The 18,444-nt window shown below is 53.8% G+C and overlaps 14 protein-coding genes across 14 annotated transcripts; 5 read left to right on the top strand and 9 right to left on the bottom strand.

Annotated features, from left to right (window-relative positions):
* Positions 1-17: 17 nt before the first annotated feature.
* Positions 18-2,132, bottom strand: B9G98_00307 (Altered inheritance of mitochondria protein 3; the record flags this gene model as incomplete). The annotated part of the gene is made up of 1 exon (XM_024806865.1): positions 18-2,132. The coding sequence occupies one exon, from the start codon at positions 2,130-2,132 to the stop codon at positions 18-20; it is 2,115 nt and encodes a 704-aa protein (XP_024662633.1).
* Positions 2,133-2,333: 201 nt separating this feature from the next.
* Positions 2,334-3,446, top strand: B9G98_00306 (G2-specific protein kinase nimA; the record flags this gene model as incomplete). Its single annotated transcript, XM_024806864.1, has 1 exon — positions 2,334-3,446. One exon carries the CDS (start codon positions 2,334-2,336, stop codon positions 3,444-3,446), a length of 1,113 nt encoding a protein of 370 aa, XP_024662632.1.
* A 110-nt stretch (positions 3,447-3,556) lies between these two features.
* On the top strand, positions 3,557-4,346 carry B9G98_00305 (Delta(3,5)-Delta(2,4)-dienoyl-CoA isomerase, mitochondrial; the record flags this gene model as incomplete). Its single annotated transcript, XM_024806863.1, has 2 exons — positions 3,557-4,267; positions 4,326-4,346. The coding sequence occupies 2 exons, from the start codon at positions 3,557-3,559 to the stop codon at positions 4,344-4,346; spliced, it is 732 nt and encodes a 243-aa protein (XP_024662631.1).
* Positions 4,347-4,383: 37 nt separating this feature from the next.
* B9G98_00304 (Phosphoribosylaminoimidazole-succinocarboxamide synthase) lies at positions 4,384-5,277 on the bottom strand (the record flags this gene model as incomplete). The annotated part of the gene is made up of 1 exon (XM_024806862.1): positions 4,384-5,277. One exon carries the CDS (start codon positions 5,275-5,277, stop codon positions 4,384-4,386), a length of 894 nt encoding a protein of 297 aa, XP_024662630.1.
* A 58-nt stretch (positions 5,278-5,335) lies between these two features.
* B9G98_00303 (Iron-sulfur cluster insertion protein ErpA) lies at positions 5,336-5,803 on the bottom strand (the record flags this gene model as incomplete). The annotated part of the gene is made up of 1 exon (XM_024806861.1): positions 5,336-5,803. The coding sequence occupies one exon, from the start codon at positions 5,801-5,803 to the stop codon at positions 5,336-5,338; it is 468 nt and encodes a 155-aa protein (XP_024662629.1).
* A 259-nt stretch (positions 5,804-6,062) lies between these two features.
* On the top strand, positions 6,063-7,499 carry B9G98_00302 (hypothetical protein; the record flags this gene model as incomplete). The annotated part of the gene is made up of 1 exon (XM_024806860.1): positions 6,063-7,499. The coding sequence occupies one exon, from the start codon at positions 6,063-6,065 to the stop codon at positions 7,497-7,499; it is 1,437 nt and encodes a 478-aa protein (XP_024662628.1).
* A 1-nt stretch (position 7,500) lies between these two features.
* B9G98_00301 (UDP-N-acetylglucosamine transferase subunit alg13) lies at positions 7,501-7,977 on the bottom strand (the record flags this gene model as incomplete). Its single annotated transcript, XM_024806859.1, has 1 exon — positions 7,501-7,977. The coding sequence occupies one exon, from the start codon at positions 7,975-7,977 to the stop codon at positions 7,501-7,503; it is 477 nt and encodes a 158-aa protein (XP_024662627.1).
* Positions 7,978-8,081: 104 nt separating this feature from the next.
* On the bottom strand, positions 8,082-8,774 carry B9G98_00300 (Clathrin light chain; the record flags this gene model as incomplete). The annotated part of the gene is made up of 1 exon (XM_024806858.1): positions 8,082-8,774. One exon carries the CDS (start codon positions 8,772-8,774, stop codon positions 8,082-8,084), a length of 693 nt encoding a protein of 230 aa, XP_024662626.1.
* Positions 8,773-9,774, top strand: B9G98_00299 (Regulation of nuclear pre-mRNA domain-containing protein 1A; the record flags this gene model as incomplete). Its single annotated transcript, XM_024806857.1, has 1 exon — positions 8,773-9,774. One exon carries the CDS (start codon positions 8,773-8,775, stop codon positions 9,772-9,774), a length of 1,002 nt encoding a protein of 333 aa, XP_024662625.1.
* Positions 9,775-9,795: 21 nt separating this feature from the next.
* B9G98_00298 (GPI-anchor transamidase) lies at positions 9,796-10,959 on the bottom strand (the record flags this gene model as incomplete). Its single annotated transcript, XM_024806856.1, has 1 exon — positions 9,796-10,959. One exon carries the CDS (start codon positions 10,957-10,959, stop codon positions 9,796-9,798), a length of 1,164 nt encoding a protein of 387 aa, XP_024662624.1.
* A 39-nt stretch (positions 10,960-10,998) lies between these two features.
* Positions 10,999-11,805, bottom strand: B9G98_00297 (hypothetical protein; the record flags this gene model as incomplete). Its single annotated transcript, XM_024806855.1, has 1 exon — positions 10,999-11,805. One exon carries the CDS (start codon positions 11,803-11,805, stop codon positions 10,999-11,001), a length of 807 nt encoding a protein of 268 aa, XP_024662623.1.
* A 518-nt stretch (positions 11,806-12,323) lies between these two features.
* On the top strand, positions 12,324-13,917 carry B9G98_00296 (hypothetical protein; the record flags this gene model as incomplete). Its single annotated transcript, XM_024806854.1, has 1 exon — positions 12,324-13,917. Exon 1 carries the CDS (start codon positions 12,652-12,654, stop codon positions 13,915-13,917), a length of 1,266 nt encoding a protein of 421 aa, XP_024662622.1. The 5' UTR covers positions 12,324-12,651.
* Positions 13,918-13,954: 37 nt separating this feature from the next.
* On the bottom strand, positions 13,955-16,926 carry B9G98_00295 (PAB-dependent poly(A)-specific ribonuclease subunit PAN2; the record flags this gene model as incomplete). The annotated part of the gene is made up of 2 exons (XM_024806853.1): positions 13,955-16,001; positions 16,040-16,926. The coding sequence occupies 2 exons, from the start codon at positions 16,924-16,926 to the stop codon at positions 13,955-13,957; spliced, it is 2,934 nt and encodes a 977-aa protein (XP_024662621.1).
* Positions 16,927-16,998: 72 nt separating this feature from the next.
* Positions 16,999-17,682, bottom strand: B9G98_00294 (Protein GMH1; the record flags this gene model as incomplete). The annotated part of the gene is made up of 1 exon (XM_024806852.1): positions 16,999-17,682. One exon carries the CDS (start codon positions 17,680-17,682, stop codon positions 16,999-17,001), a length of 684 nt encoding a protein of 227 aa, XP_024662620.1.
* Between the last annotated feature and the right edge of the window lie 762 nt (positions 17,683-18,444).

The following is an 18,444-nucleotide window of genomic DNA, read 5'->3' as shown; positions in this document are numbered from 1 at the left end:
CATATTTTGCAACTACACTATAGTGGCTCCATCCATGACTCGGGCATGGGCCTATAGATTTCAATTGTTCCGCTGGTCATTTCAGCGAGGTCGTAACGGCCCGGCTGCACGGCAGAACCACTCACGTTCTGTTCTACCACGTGGATAATCGAGTCGTCGACGTCGGTTACTACAGCAGTGTGGTGGGGGCCGGTTTCGGACCGGCCAGTTCTCGACGCGAACTTGGCCGACGTGAACTGGGCAATATCGCCCCGCATCATCGGGCCAGCACTCGACACCACCTCGCTGTCCACCTGCTTCAAAATTACTGCTCCGAATACGTAATTCTGTGCAGGCATTGCCCCGGCTTTTTTTACGGCCTCGGCAGCCAATGTCCAGCACTCTCCGTCTCCCACACGTATGCCACGTTGGTCCTCACACCATCGGGCAACTCTTTCACCATACCGTTCCTGGGACTCTTCGAGCTCGTCGTAGGACGGCTCAGGTGGTGCTCGTCCTTTTTGGCGGTCAACGGCAACCTCGCTCGGGCGGTTTGTAGGATAGCTGAATGTTAACGTCAAGACACTGAGATCTGGTTCTCGTGCTTTGACAACCAATTGCGATTTGCCCCCACCGTAGCTTGTATGGAACTGAATGTTCCGATTTTGTAGATACTTGGGTAGTTGTAGATTGTTCACTGGACCAGCATACCATTGTGTCTCGAGTTCGAGTTCGTCCTGCGGCTTCCCGGCAGTTGGTCGCGGGCCAAGTGGGGGGGCTGATCGGTTCGGTGGGAGAGGAGGAGCAGGTCGGCGTTCGCCTGTTGGTGCCATTGGTGCCGGTTGTGACGTTGGCGCTGGTGGTGCCGCAGAGCGAAGATTAGCGGGTTTACCTGGCACTTTTGGTTTGCTCAAAGACGGCGGCTTGGGTGGGGGTTTCTTGCCTTCAGGGGCTTTATTGGCGGCTCGCAAATGTGCTCTGCGATCGGCAATCTGCGACGCTAGATCGTTGTCCAGGCTAGCGTTAGCCATATGGCTTGTCACTTGCTCAACATGAGGAGGAGAAGCGGGAGGCAGTTCGGCTCGCGGCGGAGAATTGTGAGCTTGCGGACGGGACGGTAATCGGGGTGCCGAGTCCGATTGTCTCCTTTGTGGGAGCTGGGGTTCTGGGGTCTTTAGCACCTGGTCACGAGTCGGGTTAGGATTTCCAGCTTTAGGGGGAGGGGCGAAGGAACGTGGGTCAGGCAATTCTCTTTGCATTTGGATTTCTGGCTGGGCTGCTGGCTGTGCTGGCTGTGCTGGCTGTGCTGGCTGTGCTGGCTGTGCTGGCTGTGCTGGCTGTGCTGGTTGTGCTGGCTGTGCTGGCTGCACCGGTCGATAATAGCCTGCCGATTGGGCATAACCTGGCAATGAGTCGCTCGCTGTTTGATCCCCAGACCCCGTTGAAAGCTCAGTCGCTTGCTGAAACTGGTAGGCTGGCTGTCCATACACTGGGGCTTGGCCCTGGGCAGGTAAAGGTGCTGGAGGGGCTCCTGCATAAGCCGTCTGGGTAGGCGGTGGTGCAGGTACTTGCAATGCCGGCGACTGGCCGGGGTATGGCACCGGTGCAGGTGGTTGTGGAGGATAAGCCGACTGCGGCGTCGGTGCCGAATAAGCTGCAGGTGCCGCATACCCTGGATAGCCTGGCTGTGCTGGCTGTGCTGGAGGTTGTGCCTGACTGGGGTATGCAGGGAGTTGGGGTGCCCCAGGATTAGCGGGCGGAGGAGGGGGCTGAGGCTGACCGGGGTAGGCGGCCGGTTGAGGCGGTGCAGGCACAGGTGCCGGATAGACCCATTGCTGAGTATTAGGATCCCAAACCGGCTGCTGGACGGGCTGTTCCGGCTGTCCGGGCTGTCCAGGTGGTACTGTCTGTGCCGCCGGAACTGCTGCTGGTGCGCGAGGCGGCGCGGACGGCGCATCACCTCGCTTCGGAGGGGCTGCCCATTGGTGAGGATCAGACAGCTGGCTCAATGGCCGAGCCTCAATCCTGGTCGACTCGTCATTCCTCTTGCCACCCCCAGATATTCGCGATATCGTGTTCTTTCCATCAGCTCGTTTGCTGCGATACGACTCGCTATAGCCATTGAGCTTCGACTTCATCTCCCCAAATCTCATTTTGGTAGGTAAGCAGAATCACCACCGAGTCACCGGGTTTGGTATATACGTAAAGGGATAGAGTTTATAGGGGGGTATTTAAGAGCGATTTGTGCTTGGCATTTTGCCCAGACAGTATTTAATTTACGATTTGGAAAAGATTTCGGCCGAGTTTGCGCTGCAGATATTATTTCTGTCCGTGCATGGGCCTTTGTTTACATTATGGAATACACGCCCTTGGAGGTGATCGGACGAGGGTCGTTTGGCCAGATCCGCAAGGTGCAAAGAGAAGATGGAACGATCCTGGTGAGGAAAGAAATATCGTATAAAGCCATGAACCAAAAGGAGCGGACGCAGCTCATTGCGGAGTTTCGCATTCTCAAGGCCCTGGACCATCCAAACATTGTGAAATATTTGCACCACGAGCACGTTCCCGAGACCCACGAGGTTCATTTGTACATGGAGTACTGCGACGGCGGCGATCTTGCGAGTTTCATTCGGGAGTTGCAGCAAGAGCAGGCCCATTTGCCCGAGCGGGAGATCTGGCTGGTGTTCACCCAGCTCGTGCTGGCCCTGTACCGCTGCCACTACAACACAGTCGCGCCCGCCAGCACCGAGACGGGGGAGCCGCCAAGCACAATTCCTCAGTCGTTTGTACTGCACCGGGACATCAAGCCCGAGAACGTATTTATATCCGACTCGGTGATCAAGCTGGGGGACTTTGGCCTGGCCAAACTGCTTGACCGGGAAAACCCGCTGGCAAACACCTACGTCGGCACTCCTTACTACATGAGTCCTGAAGTGCTTGCAGATCAGCCGTCCACTCCGGCCTCCGACATATGGTCGCTGGGCTGTGTGATGTACGAGCTGTGCGCCCTGCAGCCGCCGTTTCGAGCCAAGTCGCACCTGCAGCTGTCGCAGAGAATCCGCGAGGGTAAATTCGCTCCCATCCCCGATATTTATTCCTCAACCCTTTCCAAGCTAATCAATGCCCTGTTGACGGTGACTCCGTCGTCACGACCCACATGTGCCACTCTGCTCAAGCTGGACGTCATCAGAGTGTACCGGCACGAGCTCGAGGTGCTGGCGCGAGAACGGGCGTTGGAGCGACGAGAGGCCCAGCTGGCTGCGGAAAAACGCACTTTCAAGGAACGCATAGAACGGGAGGTGCTGGCAATGTACCAAGACGAGCTGGCGGCGGCGATTGACGCAGAAGTCGAGCGGAGAATGAAACTAGCGAGAGCGACGCCGGAAGAAAGAGTGAGAGGTCCCCGCTCTCTGGAAAACCGCCGCGCTCTCGACGAACTTAATACCTCATGGGACACTAAATACTAGACTAATTTATCTCTTCACATTACCTTTCTCCAAGCCGAGATGCCGAACCCTTGCCCGAAAATGCGGGGTTGGAGGTTTATAAAGCACATCGCAGCTGGCGGTTGGATGCCATGAGTTACAGCAATCTTGAGTTCCACGAAGTGAGATTGTCTGAGGAGGGCGTTCTCCATGTTGAGATCAACCGTCCTGATCGCCTCAATGCCATGAACGAGCCGTGCTGGACCGAGTACGGCAAGATTTTTGCCCAGGCAGCCAGAGACTCGGATGTTCGCGCTGTGGTCGTGAACGGAGTGGGTAGAGCGTTCTGCGCTGGTCTGGACGTTGTGGACAGTGCGCAGGGCTTTGCTGAGCGCCAGCAGATGGACACTGCTCGTGCCGGACTGAAACTGGGTGAGCATATTCGTGATTTCCAGCTCGCCCTGCATCAGGCCCATCTGATCAACAAGCCGGTCATTGGCGTGGCCCACGGCCCCTGCATTGGCTTGGGCATTGATCTGCTCACCACATTCGACGTGCGCTTTGCCGCCAAGGACGCGCTATTCTCTGTGCGCGAAATCGTCATTGGCATGGCCGCTGATATCGGCACTCTGCAGCGGCTGCCCAAGATCGTTGGCAGCCTGGGATGGGTCAAGGATGTGTGCTTCAGTGGCCGCAACTTCCAGGTCGACGAGGCTATTGCCCAAGGCTTTATCCAGCGGGCGTACGACTCTCGTGACGATGCCGTTAACGCTGCTCTGGAATACGCCAAGGAGCTGTGCAAGTTCTCCCCCGTGGCTATGTGGGGCACCAAGCGCTCGATCAACTACGCCATTGACCACACGGTCAGTGAGTCGCTAGAGCAGATCGCTGATTATAACTCCTACGGACTACTGGGCGAAGACTTTGCTAAAGGAGCGATGAGTTTCCGCAGTAAAGAAAAACCTAAATACTCCAAACTCTAAGCCTTGACTAGTTTCTCATAGACCTCAAGATATTTCTCACGTGTTTTGTTGGCAACGTCCTCGGGGATCGACACCCCATCGACTCCCTTCAGGCCGTTGGCGACCAGCCAGTCCCGCACGTACTGCTTGTCGTACGAGTCCTGGCCCTGCCCGATTTTGTAGGAGTCCTTGGGCCAGAAACGAGAAGAGTCGGGCGTGAGCACCTCGTCGACAAGCACGACATTGCCGGACTCGTCTACACCGAACTCGAACTTCGTGTCGGCAATGATAATGCCCTTGGTCTGGGCGTAGTCGTGGGCCTTTTTGTACAGAGCCAGAGCAATTTGCTCGACCTTTGCAGCAAGATCTTTGCCAACAATCTCAGCAGCCTTTTCGGGCGAAATGTTCTCGTCATGCTCGCCCTGTTCTGCCTTGGTGGACGGCGTGTAGATAGGCGTCGGGAACGCCTGGCTCTCCTGTAGTCCTGCCGGCATCTGAGTGCCATGCACAGTGCCGGTCTTTTTGTACTCGTTCCAGGCAGATCCGGTGATATAGCCACGCACAATCACCTCGAGCGGTAAGATCTTGTACCGGTTGACAACCAGAGCCCTGTCCTTGAGCACAGCGGCAAGGTCACTGTCGGACTGAATTGACTCAGGGAGACAAGCAATCACATCGCCATGGTCGGCAAGGTGATTGGGCACGACGTCTTTCAGGTAGTCGAACCAGAACCGCGAAAGTGCCGTCAGCACCCGGCCCTTGTCCGGGATGCCATTGCCCAGAATGACGTCGTAGGCCGAGATGCGGTCCGTGGCAACAAACAGCAGCTTGTTGTCGGGTAGCTTGTACAGCTCCCGGACTTTGCCCTGCGCCAGCAGCGGCAGCTTTCCCTTGAGGTCAGACTTGTTCATTTTTTTGTGGAAAAAATCAGATCAGTCATCAGCTAGATATATGCAGTTAAATTAGATTCTAGGGGTCGAGGGAGAAGGAAGAGCCGCAGCCGCAGGCGGACGAGGTGTGCGGCGAGGTGACTTTGAATTGAGAGCCAATGAGCTCGGTGGCATAGTCGACGGTCGAGTCCTGGAGCAGCTTCAACGACTCGTGGTCGATGACGACCTGGGCCCCGTCCCGGGTGAATATACTGTCCGAGGAGGTGATGGTGTCCTTGTCTTTGAGGTCGAAAATGTACTGGAACCCGTGGCAGCCCCCGGACTCGACCTTGATGCGCAGGTGCAGATCAGGGCGGTTGTCGTCGTGCTTGATTTTGTTCAGTTTCGCCACTGCCGTCTCGGTCAGCGACACGCGCAGCAGCTTGCCGGCGTCGTTCTTGAACGGCTGCGCAACTATCGTAGCGTCGGCGCCCAGCGTCGAATGCACAAACCGGTGCGCCACACCCGGCGACCGTCGCAGCGTCTGCAGCAGTCGAAGTCGAAGCATGTCGTTTAGTAAGGAAACCCGCGGCTGAAGTAGCCAGGGCGAAATTTCAGAAAAGGGTTGCTTGGGCCCGTTTTGCAGGGTGTTCTGGAGCAGACACCTGGACACCCATAGCGGCCCACTTAGCCTACCGCCAAACAATCCCGCCAGCTACCCGCACTCCCCCGCAAATTCACCCCACTACCACTATTAACTAATATACGGGGGGGTAATTGCAGGGTGCTTACAGGGCGATAACCCAACAAAGATCTTTCCGGTAGACATGACAGCGGCATACATTGTGCGGTTTATATTGACGCCGCGGGAGTTTGAGAAGCTGAATGCACTGTGTCCGTTTGATTTGAGCAACCAGGTGTCGGCATTGCACCACAGCGAGAGCAAGAGTGCGCATGTGCACACGTTTGTTCGGCAGCACACCCGGCTGTTTCTGAAAACCTACGGGGTTGGGTTGCTTGTCCAGATGGCAATCTCGGCCAGGAACCCTGTCCTAGGCGGCTCGTTCCGTCCCAGCCGTCCTGCAATCATGATAACCAGCTTCTCGGCGGTTTATCGCGTGCTGAACCGGGTGCTTTCCAATTTAGCCCGAGCCCGTCTCGACGGAGTGTCTCGCAAGCGGGCAATCAAGATCGCCATTCCAATGGTCTCGGCCCTCATTGCCGGCTCGGTTTTCCGCATTTTGCCCGCCGGCCTACGCGACTATATCGCCCTTTACCTGGCCACCAAGGCGGCCGAATACGTCTACAACATGCTCGACGACCAGGGACGGTTCAACTGGAAACCCCGCATAGTGGGTTCGTGGATTCTGATTCCAATTGCCATGTCCCAGCTGTTTTACACCCTGATTTGCGAGCCCGACTGCTGTCCCCGCGTGTTTAGGGGCCTCATGCTGTCCGTGTCCCAGGCCTATATGCCGCAGCGGCCTGTGGGCTACCCTGACGGCAAGCACTGGCCCACCGAAAATGAGGTGCTCGCCAGTGTTGCGGAGATCTCGCGTCTCAAGTTCCCCAAATTCAAGTCGCGCATTCTCAGCCCAAACTGGCAGGTGCCGCCCACTCTGAGCGTGATTGCTCCGGTGCTCGAAATGGCCTTGCCCTCTAATACTACAATGACCGGTGCCCTGCTACACCCAATGAACCCTAATGAACGCACGTCGTTCTGGAGTGCCGTCAGTGCCGGCTATGGCTCGACAACTAAATACTTGCTTCCGCTATATCTGATTCTGGGCTTCACTCGCAGCTCCAGATCTTCAGGGACGATTCTCGCGTCAGCCATTGGCAACACCTTCCGCACAGCCACCTTCATTTCAATGTCGGTCGCGTCAGCATGGTCTGGCATTGCTTTATCACAGACTTTGCTGGGCACAAGAATGCTCCCGCACATGCGATTCAGAATCATTGGCTTCATGTCGGGTCTCTGGGCTTTCCTGGACCAGGTCAACGGCCGCCCCCGCGCCCTTTATGCCATCCGCATGGCTATCCTCAGCCAGTACAACATGCTCATCAAACGACGCGGTGGCAAGCCCTTGGTCAAGAATGGCTCCACGATTATTTTCTCTTTAGCTATGGCTGTCATCTTCGCTGTCTACAACACTGCTCCTGAGTCCATTTCGTCGGCTTTTATTCGTAAACTTTGCAACTGGGTCCAGACCGGTAGATATTCTGATCCCTCGCCGTTACCCCCCAGTGATAGTTCAAGGTAGGTCAATGTAATTGTGAGATAACTGCGTCCAGGCTTTTAGGGGCTGGCAGACGTTTGAATGTGTGGTTCAACGCCCGGCCGATGGTGGTTTCGAGGTCGCCGACTCTGGAAACACATAAATAATCCGGCTCGAACTGGTTGGCGACTTCTAGCTGATGGTTGTCCATTAAACTCTCGTTTGGAACGACAATTAGCGGGATCCCGGGGTGTCCTCGTAGTACGTCCAATATAGAGCCTGTTCCTGCGTGGGAAATAACAATGCTGGCGTTTTGGATCTTTTCAGTCAAATCAGCAAATGCAAACCCCGCGACCGATTGCAGCCTCCCCGGTCCGTTTTCGAACGCTGCTTTTGCGTGACCGTACTGCATTTCGATCGCACCAATCCCCTTGGAATTCAGCACCCTCACAACCCCAGGAGTTATACCACTAACAAGCTCATTGAACGGCACAGTGGCCCCCGTCAGCACCAGGCATGCCATGTCAGCGGATAGGAAATAAGGGGGATTTAACTATAGATATCTATACAGATTTCAAGTGGAAAGGCAAAAACTTGTATGAAGAAAAAAAGATGGAAAAACGGCGGCTAGTAACCAGCAGCGCCCGGAGCATTGGCGTCGCCCTTCAAGGAATCAATGAGCTCCTTGAAACGCTTTTTGTCGGCAGCCTTGACACCAACTGCGCCAGTGCCGATTTTCTCAATCAGAGTAGCGACCCGATCCCAGGTAGTGCCGGAGCCAACGCCCTCGTCGCGTTGCTTGATGAGCTCGGCGGCCTCCTCGCGAACCTTCTCAATGGCAGACTCCTTTTTGGTGTTGTAGTTTGTGTAGAAATCATCAATAGCCTTCTCGGCGTTCTTTCTGGTCTCGGCCTGGCGATCCGAGCTGGCCTTGTCGCGTCGCTCAACCTCCAACTGATGCTTGACCTTCCACTCCTGCACAAACTCGCTCTCGGCCAGGTCGAACCCGTAGCGATCGCCATTAGCCGCCGGTGTCTCGCTGCGAACCGAAAACTCCTCCTGAGCACTGTCCAGGTTCACGGCAGCCACTCCGTCAGTCGTCTCGTCAACGTCGGCGGTGTCCAAAGCTGGGTAATTGGACTGGAACTCCTCCTCGGACTCAACCTCGACATCGCCAAACTTGGCAGCTTCTTCTTCACCCAACATGGCCTTCTCCCGGCTCAGGAAATCGCCCTCAGGCGCCTCTCCATCGAAATCATCCAGCTTCGGATACTTGTCCATTATTGGAGGTGTGTTGGTAAGCAACGTCTTTCTGACCATGTCTTTTAATGCGGAAATTCTCAAGTCCAAACTGACGGGGTTGAATGAGACTCAGGAGTCGGTGACGTCGCTGTCGCAATGGATCATGTTCCACAAACGGCATGCCGCAACGTCTGCAGAGGTGTGGGCGGAGTACGTCACTGAGGCGCCCGTCAAGTCGAAACTGGCCCTCGTGTACCTGGCAAACGACGTTGTTCAGCAGGCGAAATCACGCAAAAAGGACGAATTTGTGCAGGCGTTTGCTACCGTTATACCCGAGGCTCTCGAACATGTCTACGGTGAAGTCGACAAGCCCGTCAAAGATCGCATCAACCGAGTGGTTAAAGTGTGGGCTGAGCGGTCGGTTCTACCGCAAAATGTCCAGCAAGATATCGAGGGCCGGCTAGGCAGCGAATCTGCCCTGGCGACTGTTTTGCCTGAACTGATGCCGGTGACCAAGTCCACTACGCAATACTTCAAGGCCCGCCAAGCGGCTGAAAAGGCTTCTGAGAAGGTCAAGAGTGAAATCAACCAGTTTGTGAGCAACTCCCAGAGCTCTGCTATCCAGGCACTGCAAACGGTGTCGCAATTAGAGCGCACACTCGAGCAATCGCAAAGCACAATCGACAAATGCAACGAGCTCAAGACGGCGGCAGTCCAGGCTCTTCAAGATCTTATCAACACACTTGAATCGCAGGAAATCGTGACATTGGAGTCCTCCAGCCGGGACCTGGAACTCAAAAAGGCCGAGCTGCTCTCCCAAATTGACGGTGACGACGAGCTCCCCTCGCCGAACGTCGAGCCCACAACGCCGCCGCCGGCCGCAGAGCCTGTTGAAGAGTATGTTCCCAGCGTCTACACAGCCAAAGATGCCCAAGCAAGCTACGCGGCTACTAATGATGACGACGAGGAAATCGCCTACGCAGAAAGCAGCGAGGACGAAGAGCCCGAAGCAAAAAAGCCCAAGCTCAACTTGGACCCCAAATTGGCTTCGTTTTTGGCCAGTATGGCTGGTAAATAGGTTTTATACAACTAATGTTTATTATAATTTAGCAGAAATGGCAACCAAGGCGATGATGGAGCCAATGACTGTAAGGGCAGGGACGGCAGTGTTGGGCTGCTTTTGTTTCTGGGCGGTCTTTGAGATTGGCTTGGGTTGAGCAACAGGACTCGCGACAGGTGCATGACCAGACGCTTGTTCCGAAGCCTCTGCTGACGACAACCGGTCAAGCAGCTGCTCGTTTTCTTTGGGCGCCGCGTCAACCTCGACATCTTGAATGTTGCCAAAGAAATCCGTGATGCGCACACTGGCAAGATCGTCTTGGAATAAATCATCTCGGATCCCCGGATGCGATGCAATTTCGACAGGGTCATAGTACCCAAACAGGTCCGCCAACGTGAGCTGCGATGTTTTGTTCACTTGCTCGAGGTACCCGAGGTTAATGGAAGTGAACTTGTCAATCAGCGACACTCCGACATCCGGGTCGGTATCGTCGGCGTATGAAGACTCGTCGAGCTGTGACGATCCCACGGCAATCACGTTTGGAGCGAAAAACTTGGAGTACATGGTGTTTGCCTCGCACGTGTCGATCATAAACAGCACCTCGTTGTAACGACGCTTTTCCCACATCTGGCCAAACGCATCGGCAATATCCCAGGCCCCAATTTCCTCGGCATCCTGGAATTTCAAGAAGTCGTTACCACCATGGCCCGTGAGGTAGACCAAAATGTTGGAGCTGGCGTCGGTATTGAGCCGCTTCGAACGAGGCATGTCGCTGTCCCAGCGGTCCGTCAACAGCCGAATGAAATTCTCAACTGTCACTTCGTAGCCGCGATAGTCTACCTCGATGTTCTCGCCGTACAGATCTAGCTTGTGATCGTGCACGTTGTAGACAGCGCCCGGAAAAGGATTTCGGGCATTACAGGCCACATCGTCGCTCAGCATCACAATCACCTGGTCGTCCGGGATCCCAAGGCGCTTCACCGTGCGATAGAACGACAGCACGTTCGCCATGTGTCTGTAGTTGAACCAGAACCGGCTGGTCGACACTAAAACGGCCCAGTTGTTGGTGTGCTTGGACACACGCAGTGGCGGACGTTCCTCGGCTACCGTCTCGGCTACCGTGCCATTATTTACTCCCTCTTCTTGCTGGGCTAAAGCCCCACAAACCGCCGCGACCACCCCGACAAGATATCCAACTCGCATAAGGTAATCAGGACGCAGGTCCGGGCAAGCGAGGATTTACTAATTAACTACAGCATAAGGTTCTAGGGCGTCGTATAGAATACCGTAGAGGCCGTTGTGCCATTGGCGGATTTGGGGCCATTCGGGTAGTGTTCTATGCATCATTTTGAGCCACCCGCCAACGATAAAGTCTGCGTAGCAGGGCAGGGCGCCGAGGACGAAGGGAGCGGTTGGGTCGGGGCGGAAAAGCGTGGCCAGCTGCTTGAGCATTGACTCGAGGCTGTCGAGCAGCTGTTTGCGGGCCTCGCCCTTGATCACAAACACGTCCCAGGAATCCACGTGGGCTCGCCGTGCGAATTCGGCTCTGATTTCGTCGATGAACTTGGGGTTGAACGGAAGATCGTCTGCCATAAGACCTGCATGGGTGCTGAACGCTGCGTCGACTTTCCGATTGAATGTCTCAAAGTTAGTGTACTCGGTGCCTCGGGGATCAGAGAGTGGGACCACGAACCCTTCGTCTTTGTGCCACTCAAAGTCTAGCTTGGCTTCAGGGAACAGCTTCTTGTCCGGTGCGTAGTGCTGTTCCAAGTGAGCGGCAATTTCAAACGAGTCCCCGACCTTGGCATTGAACTTGTGGTCGATCGCAACTGGTAGCGTATAGTAATCTGAACCGTCTGCAAACTTCCGAACGGCTGGCACGGCGAGCTCTTTTCGAACGGCCGCAATGTCGGGCAGCTGAACCCAGACTGTCTTGTACTCGGCTGTCTTGTAGTTTAGCGCATACCTAGCCTTCCACGGGTTCGGAGAGCAGCTATTCTCCTCCTCAGGAGGCCGCATCGCAATATCGTAGAACGTGATATCGGGCATTATGAGTAATCTCTGGGTTAGGTGGTTTAAAGCCAGGTAAATAAAATGTTTGGACTGATGCCATGCGTCAAATCTGCAATCTGGTCCTACATTTTGTCTAAGAAAGTGACTAGGATTGGTGAACGATTAAACCACGGTGATTGAACGAGGTGATTAAACCAGGGTGATTAAATGAGGGTGATTAAACTAAGATACAAAACCGGACAATTGAGCTCGGGATCAGTCAGTCTAGTATTTGGGCTTCTTTTTCCAGGAGTACTTATTCGCTCGGAATCACAGGTCGCAATCGCAGCTGGCTACCCCGCCGGCCTAAGAGTATAGTGAACAACAAATTTGCAATGGTGTGTGAGACGATCTGGCCGAGTGGTCTAAGGCGCAAGATTAAGGCTCTTGTCTCTTCGGAGGCGGGGGTTCGAATCCCCCGGTCGTCACCATTTTTTTTGGCACTATCAATTGCTGCTGTCTCCTGACATGAAACACTGATCTTTTTAACAATCAGAAACGACCGAATCTTTTGCTATATATGTACTAGTTTGAATACACCTGTTTACATGCACCTGTTTGAATACACCTGTTTACATGCACCTGTTTAAATACACTCGCCTACATGCACTCGGTCTATATGCGCATACAAACCATGACCTGACCCGAGCAGCCGCAAGCCGAGTGTCGAGCTGAAAGCCCAACAAGTGCCCTGGCTAGCTATCCACAAATCCAGTCTCCGCATAAGTAAACCGCTGGTTTCACGGCCCTCGATCTCGTCTACCCACATTACTGGGAGTCCTGACAAATCCCTCAATCTACAATAGGCTCACACTAGAACTCGGTGCCATCGCTTTAGGTCAAATGACAGAGGAGGCCACCACACATACCCGGCGTAAACAGCCCCTAATGCGCACTGTGGGAAAACACGGCAACCGCTCCTCGACGCGGCTGTCGAAAATGGGCCGTGGGAATAATGCGGCCGGAATTACCCCGTTGACGAAACTGACCGCAGACAACCCAATTGAAGGTGGCGCGCCAAGATTCCTGGGCGAGCGAACAAGGGAGAGATCATCAGACTCTTTGCCCCGAGTCCATTCCGCGGGCCGGTTAACTGGAAAGCACAACAACTCGACGGCAAAACTACATCGTAAAGCAAAGCATGCTGCTGATACCGTAGCACCTCGCAAGGCCGTGATCAATTTGGAGCACGAAGACTCGGACAATGATAGTAGTACCACCTACGAGGACACAGAAAGTGAAGGTGAGGGCTCAGTTGCTCTTGAAGCACCCCCCGCAGAACCCAAAGACCAGCCACAAAACTCGAGCACTACCAGCCTCAATTTGAACGAGACGCTGCCAAAAAGACCCGATCTCATGCGCCGCACCTCTTCGGGGCTCTCTGTTGGCATTAAAAACGTCGCACCCACCCCCCCACAGATCAGCACCGAGACGGTGGTTAGCGTTACATCGGCCGTCGACATGGCAAACGCTTTGAACTCGTTGTCGTCCAAATCCCAGTTCGTTGAGGAGGGCGACTTTGTCTCGCGAGCAATGACCCACAGCCACTCGGCAATCGATCTCAAGGGCATTGTCGGCGCCAACCCGTTGAGAACTCAGCAAAAGCTGCTTGTCAGACAACAGCAGTCCCGCAGCACACACGGCTTGTCGATGCCTGAGGCTGTAGAGGCACGAAGAGGCTACGAACGTGCCGTTAAAGAGTACATCAATGCTCGCCAACTCGCCAGCCCCGTGAAAGCAGCCTTGATCCGCGCAGTTAATCGCGGCACCACCCGCACTACGCCGGTCCCGCACAGCTTAGCAAATCCGGGTAGTACTGGCGAAGCGAGCGACTCACAGCTCAATATTGCTTCTTTATCGGCCACAACCGTCGATGAAATGGCCGGCCTCACCGTCGACGACCACAAAAACACCTTTTCCGGTCAAGCGCAACACATGTCAAACTATTTGCTGTCGAACCTCTGGAACGAAGGCTGGACTGACCCCGAAAAGGTCAACGTAGACGCCTCAAACACCGAGGACATCCAGTCTCAAGCCCAAAAGGTGTACCAGCGGATCTCCGCCCCACAATGGTCTGGCCGTCGCAGCTCAACTGTAAAACTGGTTTGAAACATTTTTATTTCTTATGTATTTAATACTTCTCCATTCACTGCACAGTTTCAGGCACCCTGAATCCTGTGATTTGGCCCCTATCATATACGTTTTGCAGCACCTCTTGGAGCTTGCCCGGCTCGTCCTTAATTGATTCGTAGAATTTGTACAGTTTGAGCGCAGCTTGCGCATCTTCAATTGAATCGTGGTTACCGGACTGGATCTGGTCATCGAATAAAACCCACATCAAGAACTTGAGACTCAATTTCCGAGGCCCAATCAGGCCCTTGTCTTGGAACAGCTCTACCGTATCAATGACCTGGTTTCTCGGGACTTGAATATTAATTGTGCGGAAATCATTAACCAGCGCGTGACCCACGAACCGGAACCCTAGATTGACCAGCAGCCATAATCGCACGATCGCGGTTTGCCGAGTGACGAGCGGATACGGCGACGTGTTTGGATCAAGATCTCCAGGCTCAATGCCCGAGAATTTCGTCAGGTAGTCCAGCACTGGTCCAGTGGTTGCTACTATGTCGTCAATGAAAGGTTTTGGTGGGACGCTGTTCCCATCCACCACCGACACTCTAGCAAGCGACAATATTTGCGGCCGAATTAGTGATTTGGTTCCGTCCGAATGGAGCTCGGCAATCTCTTTGCTCAACAAAACAAACTCGGCGTCCAGGGCCACCGTGGCGCCCGGTCTAATTTCCTCCGGGGTCAGCTGCAGCATATTGGGGCGGGTAGGTTGCTCCAGCAGCCGCCGGAGATCCATATTTTGCTTCCATCCCTCATAATCGAATTCACCAATGGGTGCCTTTGGCAGATCTGTGCGTGTATACACCAACATCAAAGGCTTTTTATAGCTTGGGCTGAAATCTTTGGCAATCCGCTCTTCCACTGGTCGCACCAAGAAATCATTAAACAAAAACCAGCTGTTATCGGTGGTCTTCACAAAAGCCACTGCGTGTCGATCTCTCCGATCTATCATTTCAGCAATATATCCTGCAAGTTTGTATTGCGGCTCATTAGAGTCCTCGACCTTGAACGACCTGCGATCGGCGCGCGTACCCAAAGAAAACTGTTCAGCCGGTGATCTCATGGGCTGGGCAGCTGCTTCCTGCACGCTCACAAAAATGACGTCGCTCGCGCTAGTCACTTGCCTCACGACGGCCATAGCATGCTGTTTATTACACTTTGGACACCATTGAGACATGTCCGTTGTGCGACTCAAGGCAGCATTCAGGCCCTTCAAATCAGCATACGCCGCCTCAAGAACCATCTGTCGTTCAACCGTATCAGCCCGATGGCCACAAGAGCCATACATTCGACATGTTACATCGAGTCCAACGACAGTGTGAAGCGAAGGCTCTGAAGAAACCGACTCCTCCTCAACAATATACTGCTCCATCAAAAAATCAAACAGCCCGGTAATCTGCTCTCGCAGCCCAAGTCCAGACGCAAGAAGAGCTTGGGCCTTGGGCGATGGGTGCGCTGCCAAGGTAGCCATAAAGTTCGAAGCTCGACACGGCCGACCCTCAGCTTTGTGCAACATATCAAACATCATCGCCAGTTCACATACGATTGGTATACTTTCATAGTTATGCTTCGCAAACAACTGCAGTGTGTGGTTGTGCAAAGGTGCACACCACCGCATAACTTGCATGAGCGAATTGCAAAATGTGTTTCCCCAAACTTGTGTCTCGAGACCAGCATGGCCGGTCTTGTTATAGAAACTGAAATCAAAGTCATGGACGCCAAACTTGCTGAAGTGAATCTGGAGCTGTCTATAAGCTACTGGCATTCGTCCAGCGACTTCTTGAATTGAAAGTCCCTTGACCTCGTTTGACAGGTAGCTGTTGGGTGACTGTTCGGACAGAAAGCGCGGCACAGCAATTGACGAACGTCTGATCGATTTGAGCATGGACACGTAGTTTGAAGCAGTGTTTCGCTTTTGCAGCTCAAAGTCTTGCGGAGGCGCCATTCCTACTTCAAAGATAAGCGGATCCGACCACGAGCTCAATAATTCCTGATGGTAAGGAGGCATCCCCACCGCCGACAACGGGGTAGTGTCTGTAACCTGTCGCAACCTTGCGGGGGGTCTGGTAGTTCAATATTCTTTGGGGTCGTGTAATTGTACGCATGGTTGCGGGTCCAGAAATGAATAGTACCATTCTGTTCGAGTAAAATCAGCGAGTCGCCCTGGGATGACAGGTCCAGTCCAATGAATGTACTCTGGGAAGCCACCGGATGGATAGAGAAGTTTGTTGGATTTCTCACGTCCATAAACTGGATCTGGCCAGGGCCTACCACCACACAGTTTGTTGGGGACTTGGGATGCATGCGCACAAACAGCCCCGGGCTCGATAGAGTCAACATGGGCAGAGTCTTGCGTAAACGTGCATCGTAAACGTAAACTATCTGGTCGGGTACCATGCCATAACGACGGGCACTCATGCCGCACGTCATAATGACCGACTTGCACACATCCATGTCCGTTATGGGGCCGGAATGGCAGCGCACCTCGTAGATAATATCAAAGGTGCTCTGATCACACACGACGACCCGACCGTCGCTGAGACCCAGAGCTACATTGAGCGAGCAGCGCTCCATAAACAAAATAGTGACATCTGCCGGGATATCTATCGTGAACGTACCGGTTTCCCTGGGAGGGTCGAAAGTCCGGCGGTTGACGCGACGGCCAGTTGCCAGCAGTATCTCATTGTCATTCACAAGCATGCGCATACCGACCGCTGCCGGATCAAAGGCCTTCAACTGGCCCGTGCGTTTGTGGCAGCTTACGCCCCCCGAAGAAAGAGAGTACACGTATTTGTCCGTGACCTGGAGATCGAGCACGGGAGTGCTGTGGGCCACAAACGACGTGTACGGCTTCATGTACGGTACCAGGTACGAAAAGACCCGTCCTGTGATATCTGCCACCCACACTAAATCTCTGTAGGGATCAAACACGGTTCGGCAAGGCCGATTGGGCGACAGGTCACAGCCTGTCTCCCTCCATCCGTCCATTGCTGACCGATTGTTGGTAAGCGAGTGCGAGGGCTGCCTGCTATGTACTAGGGAGAGCGAGCTATATATATTTCAATAAAAGTAGCGGGTTAGCATGAAACGGGGGATTGAGACGCCAAAAAGGCAGACGACGTAGACGACAGCCAGGCCGACAATCGGACTGAGCAGGTAGTCTGTGTGCTGCAAGAAGGGCACGTAGGAATACCCCACAAAGGTTACGACAAAGTACTGGCTCAAAGCCACCAGGTAGAGGGTGTTTCCCAGGAACATGCAGGTCCAGTTGTCGCGGTCTATGATGGGCAGAAGGACAAACTGCACGACGTAGAGCAGAACATAAATAATGAGGAACGCGTTGCAGTGAACGTCGAAGCAGTACGCCCACTCGAGCTTGGTTCCTGGGTTTTGGTTGGGACGGACGAGAAACTTACTGGCCACAAACCACAGAACGCTTGAAATGAGCACTCCCATGGCGAGAAAATCAACAATTACCATGTACAGAATTAGCTTGATGATCCCGCCGAACGTGGGCGTGTATGCTAGCCCCCAGGCCACTGCGGCGAGCACGAGCAGGAGCGTCAACAGCACAACAAACGAAGGGTCGTCTCGGGCCCACTGGTTTCTCGTTTGCTGTCTATAATACATTGATTTGAATACTTTTCGCGGTGCAATCACCGCATGGACCATTTCCCATATCGCGGTCTCAAAATCCAGCGTCGGGGGCTGCAACAGTAGCCGGACATATCGCGGAACGCGCATTGACAAAGCCAGATCAGAGAAGAGATTTTAAGGCCTCCAGTTTCGCACTTGAGGGACGGGGTTGGCAGGTAGCTGTATGGAATTTCTAAGGATAAATGCAAGGTCGTCTGAAACAAAGCCCCCAATAAAATAAAATCCGAGTAACATGTTCTCAGCCGTGAAAAAAAAAGCCCTACGTGGGGGTCGAACCCACAACCTTGTGATGACTTTTATCTCTTGCGAGTCTTAAGAGTCACACGCTCTACCGATTGAGCTAGCAAGGCTAGTTAGAAATGAAGCCCTACGTGGGGGTCGAACCCACAACCTTGTGATGACTATTATCTCTTGCGAGATTTAAGAGTCACACGCTCTACCGATTGAGCTAGCAAGGCCGATTTCTGCTCCTACTGTTTTACCAATCGTTATATTTGCCCTTCGTATTTTTATTTTTCGAAAACCTCTTCTTGTGTACAACTGGTAGGGGACCTAATTGCCCACGTCTATAGCAGCGCTGAAAATAGTCCGAATCCCCGATATCTTTACTCCAAGCTTTTCCCGGTGCCTTTATTAGCCCTCCAACTCCAATAGATAAGTTGTGTTTTTTTTTCAAGTTTCCTCAAGGTTAGTTATACCCTCTCCTCCAAAAGACTCGAGTGCGTCACTGTGCAACTGAGTCTTTTTCACACTGAAGATCACGGATCGTCGCAGATCATCGCCCGAGCTGACACACCACACCCTGATGCCAAAGGCAGGGAGAACTAAGCCATGTGACAATTGTCGGCG

Source organism: Wickerhamiella sorbophila (genome assembly GCF_002251995.1).
Source record: "Wickerhamiella sorbophila strain DS02 chromosome Unknown contig1, whole genome shotgun sequence".
Taxonomy (NCBI): Eukaryota; Fungi; Ascomycota; class Dipodascomycetes; order Dipodascales; family Trichomonascaceae; genus Wickerhamiella; species Wickerhamiella sorbophila.
This window is presented reverse-complemented; position numbering and strand designations above follow the sequence as displayed.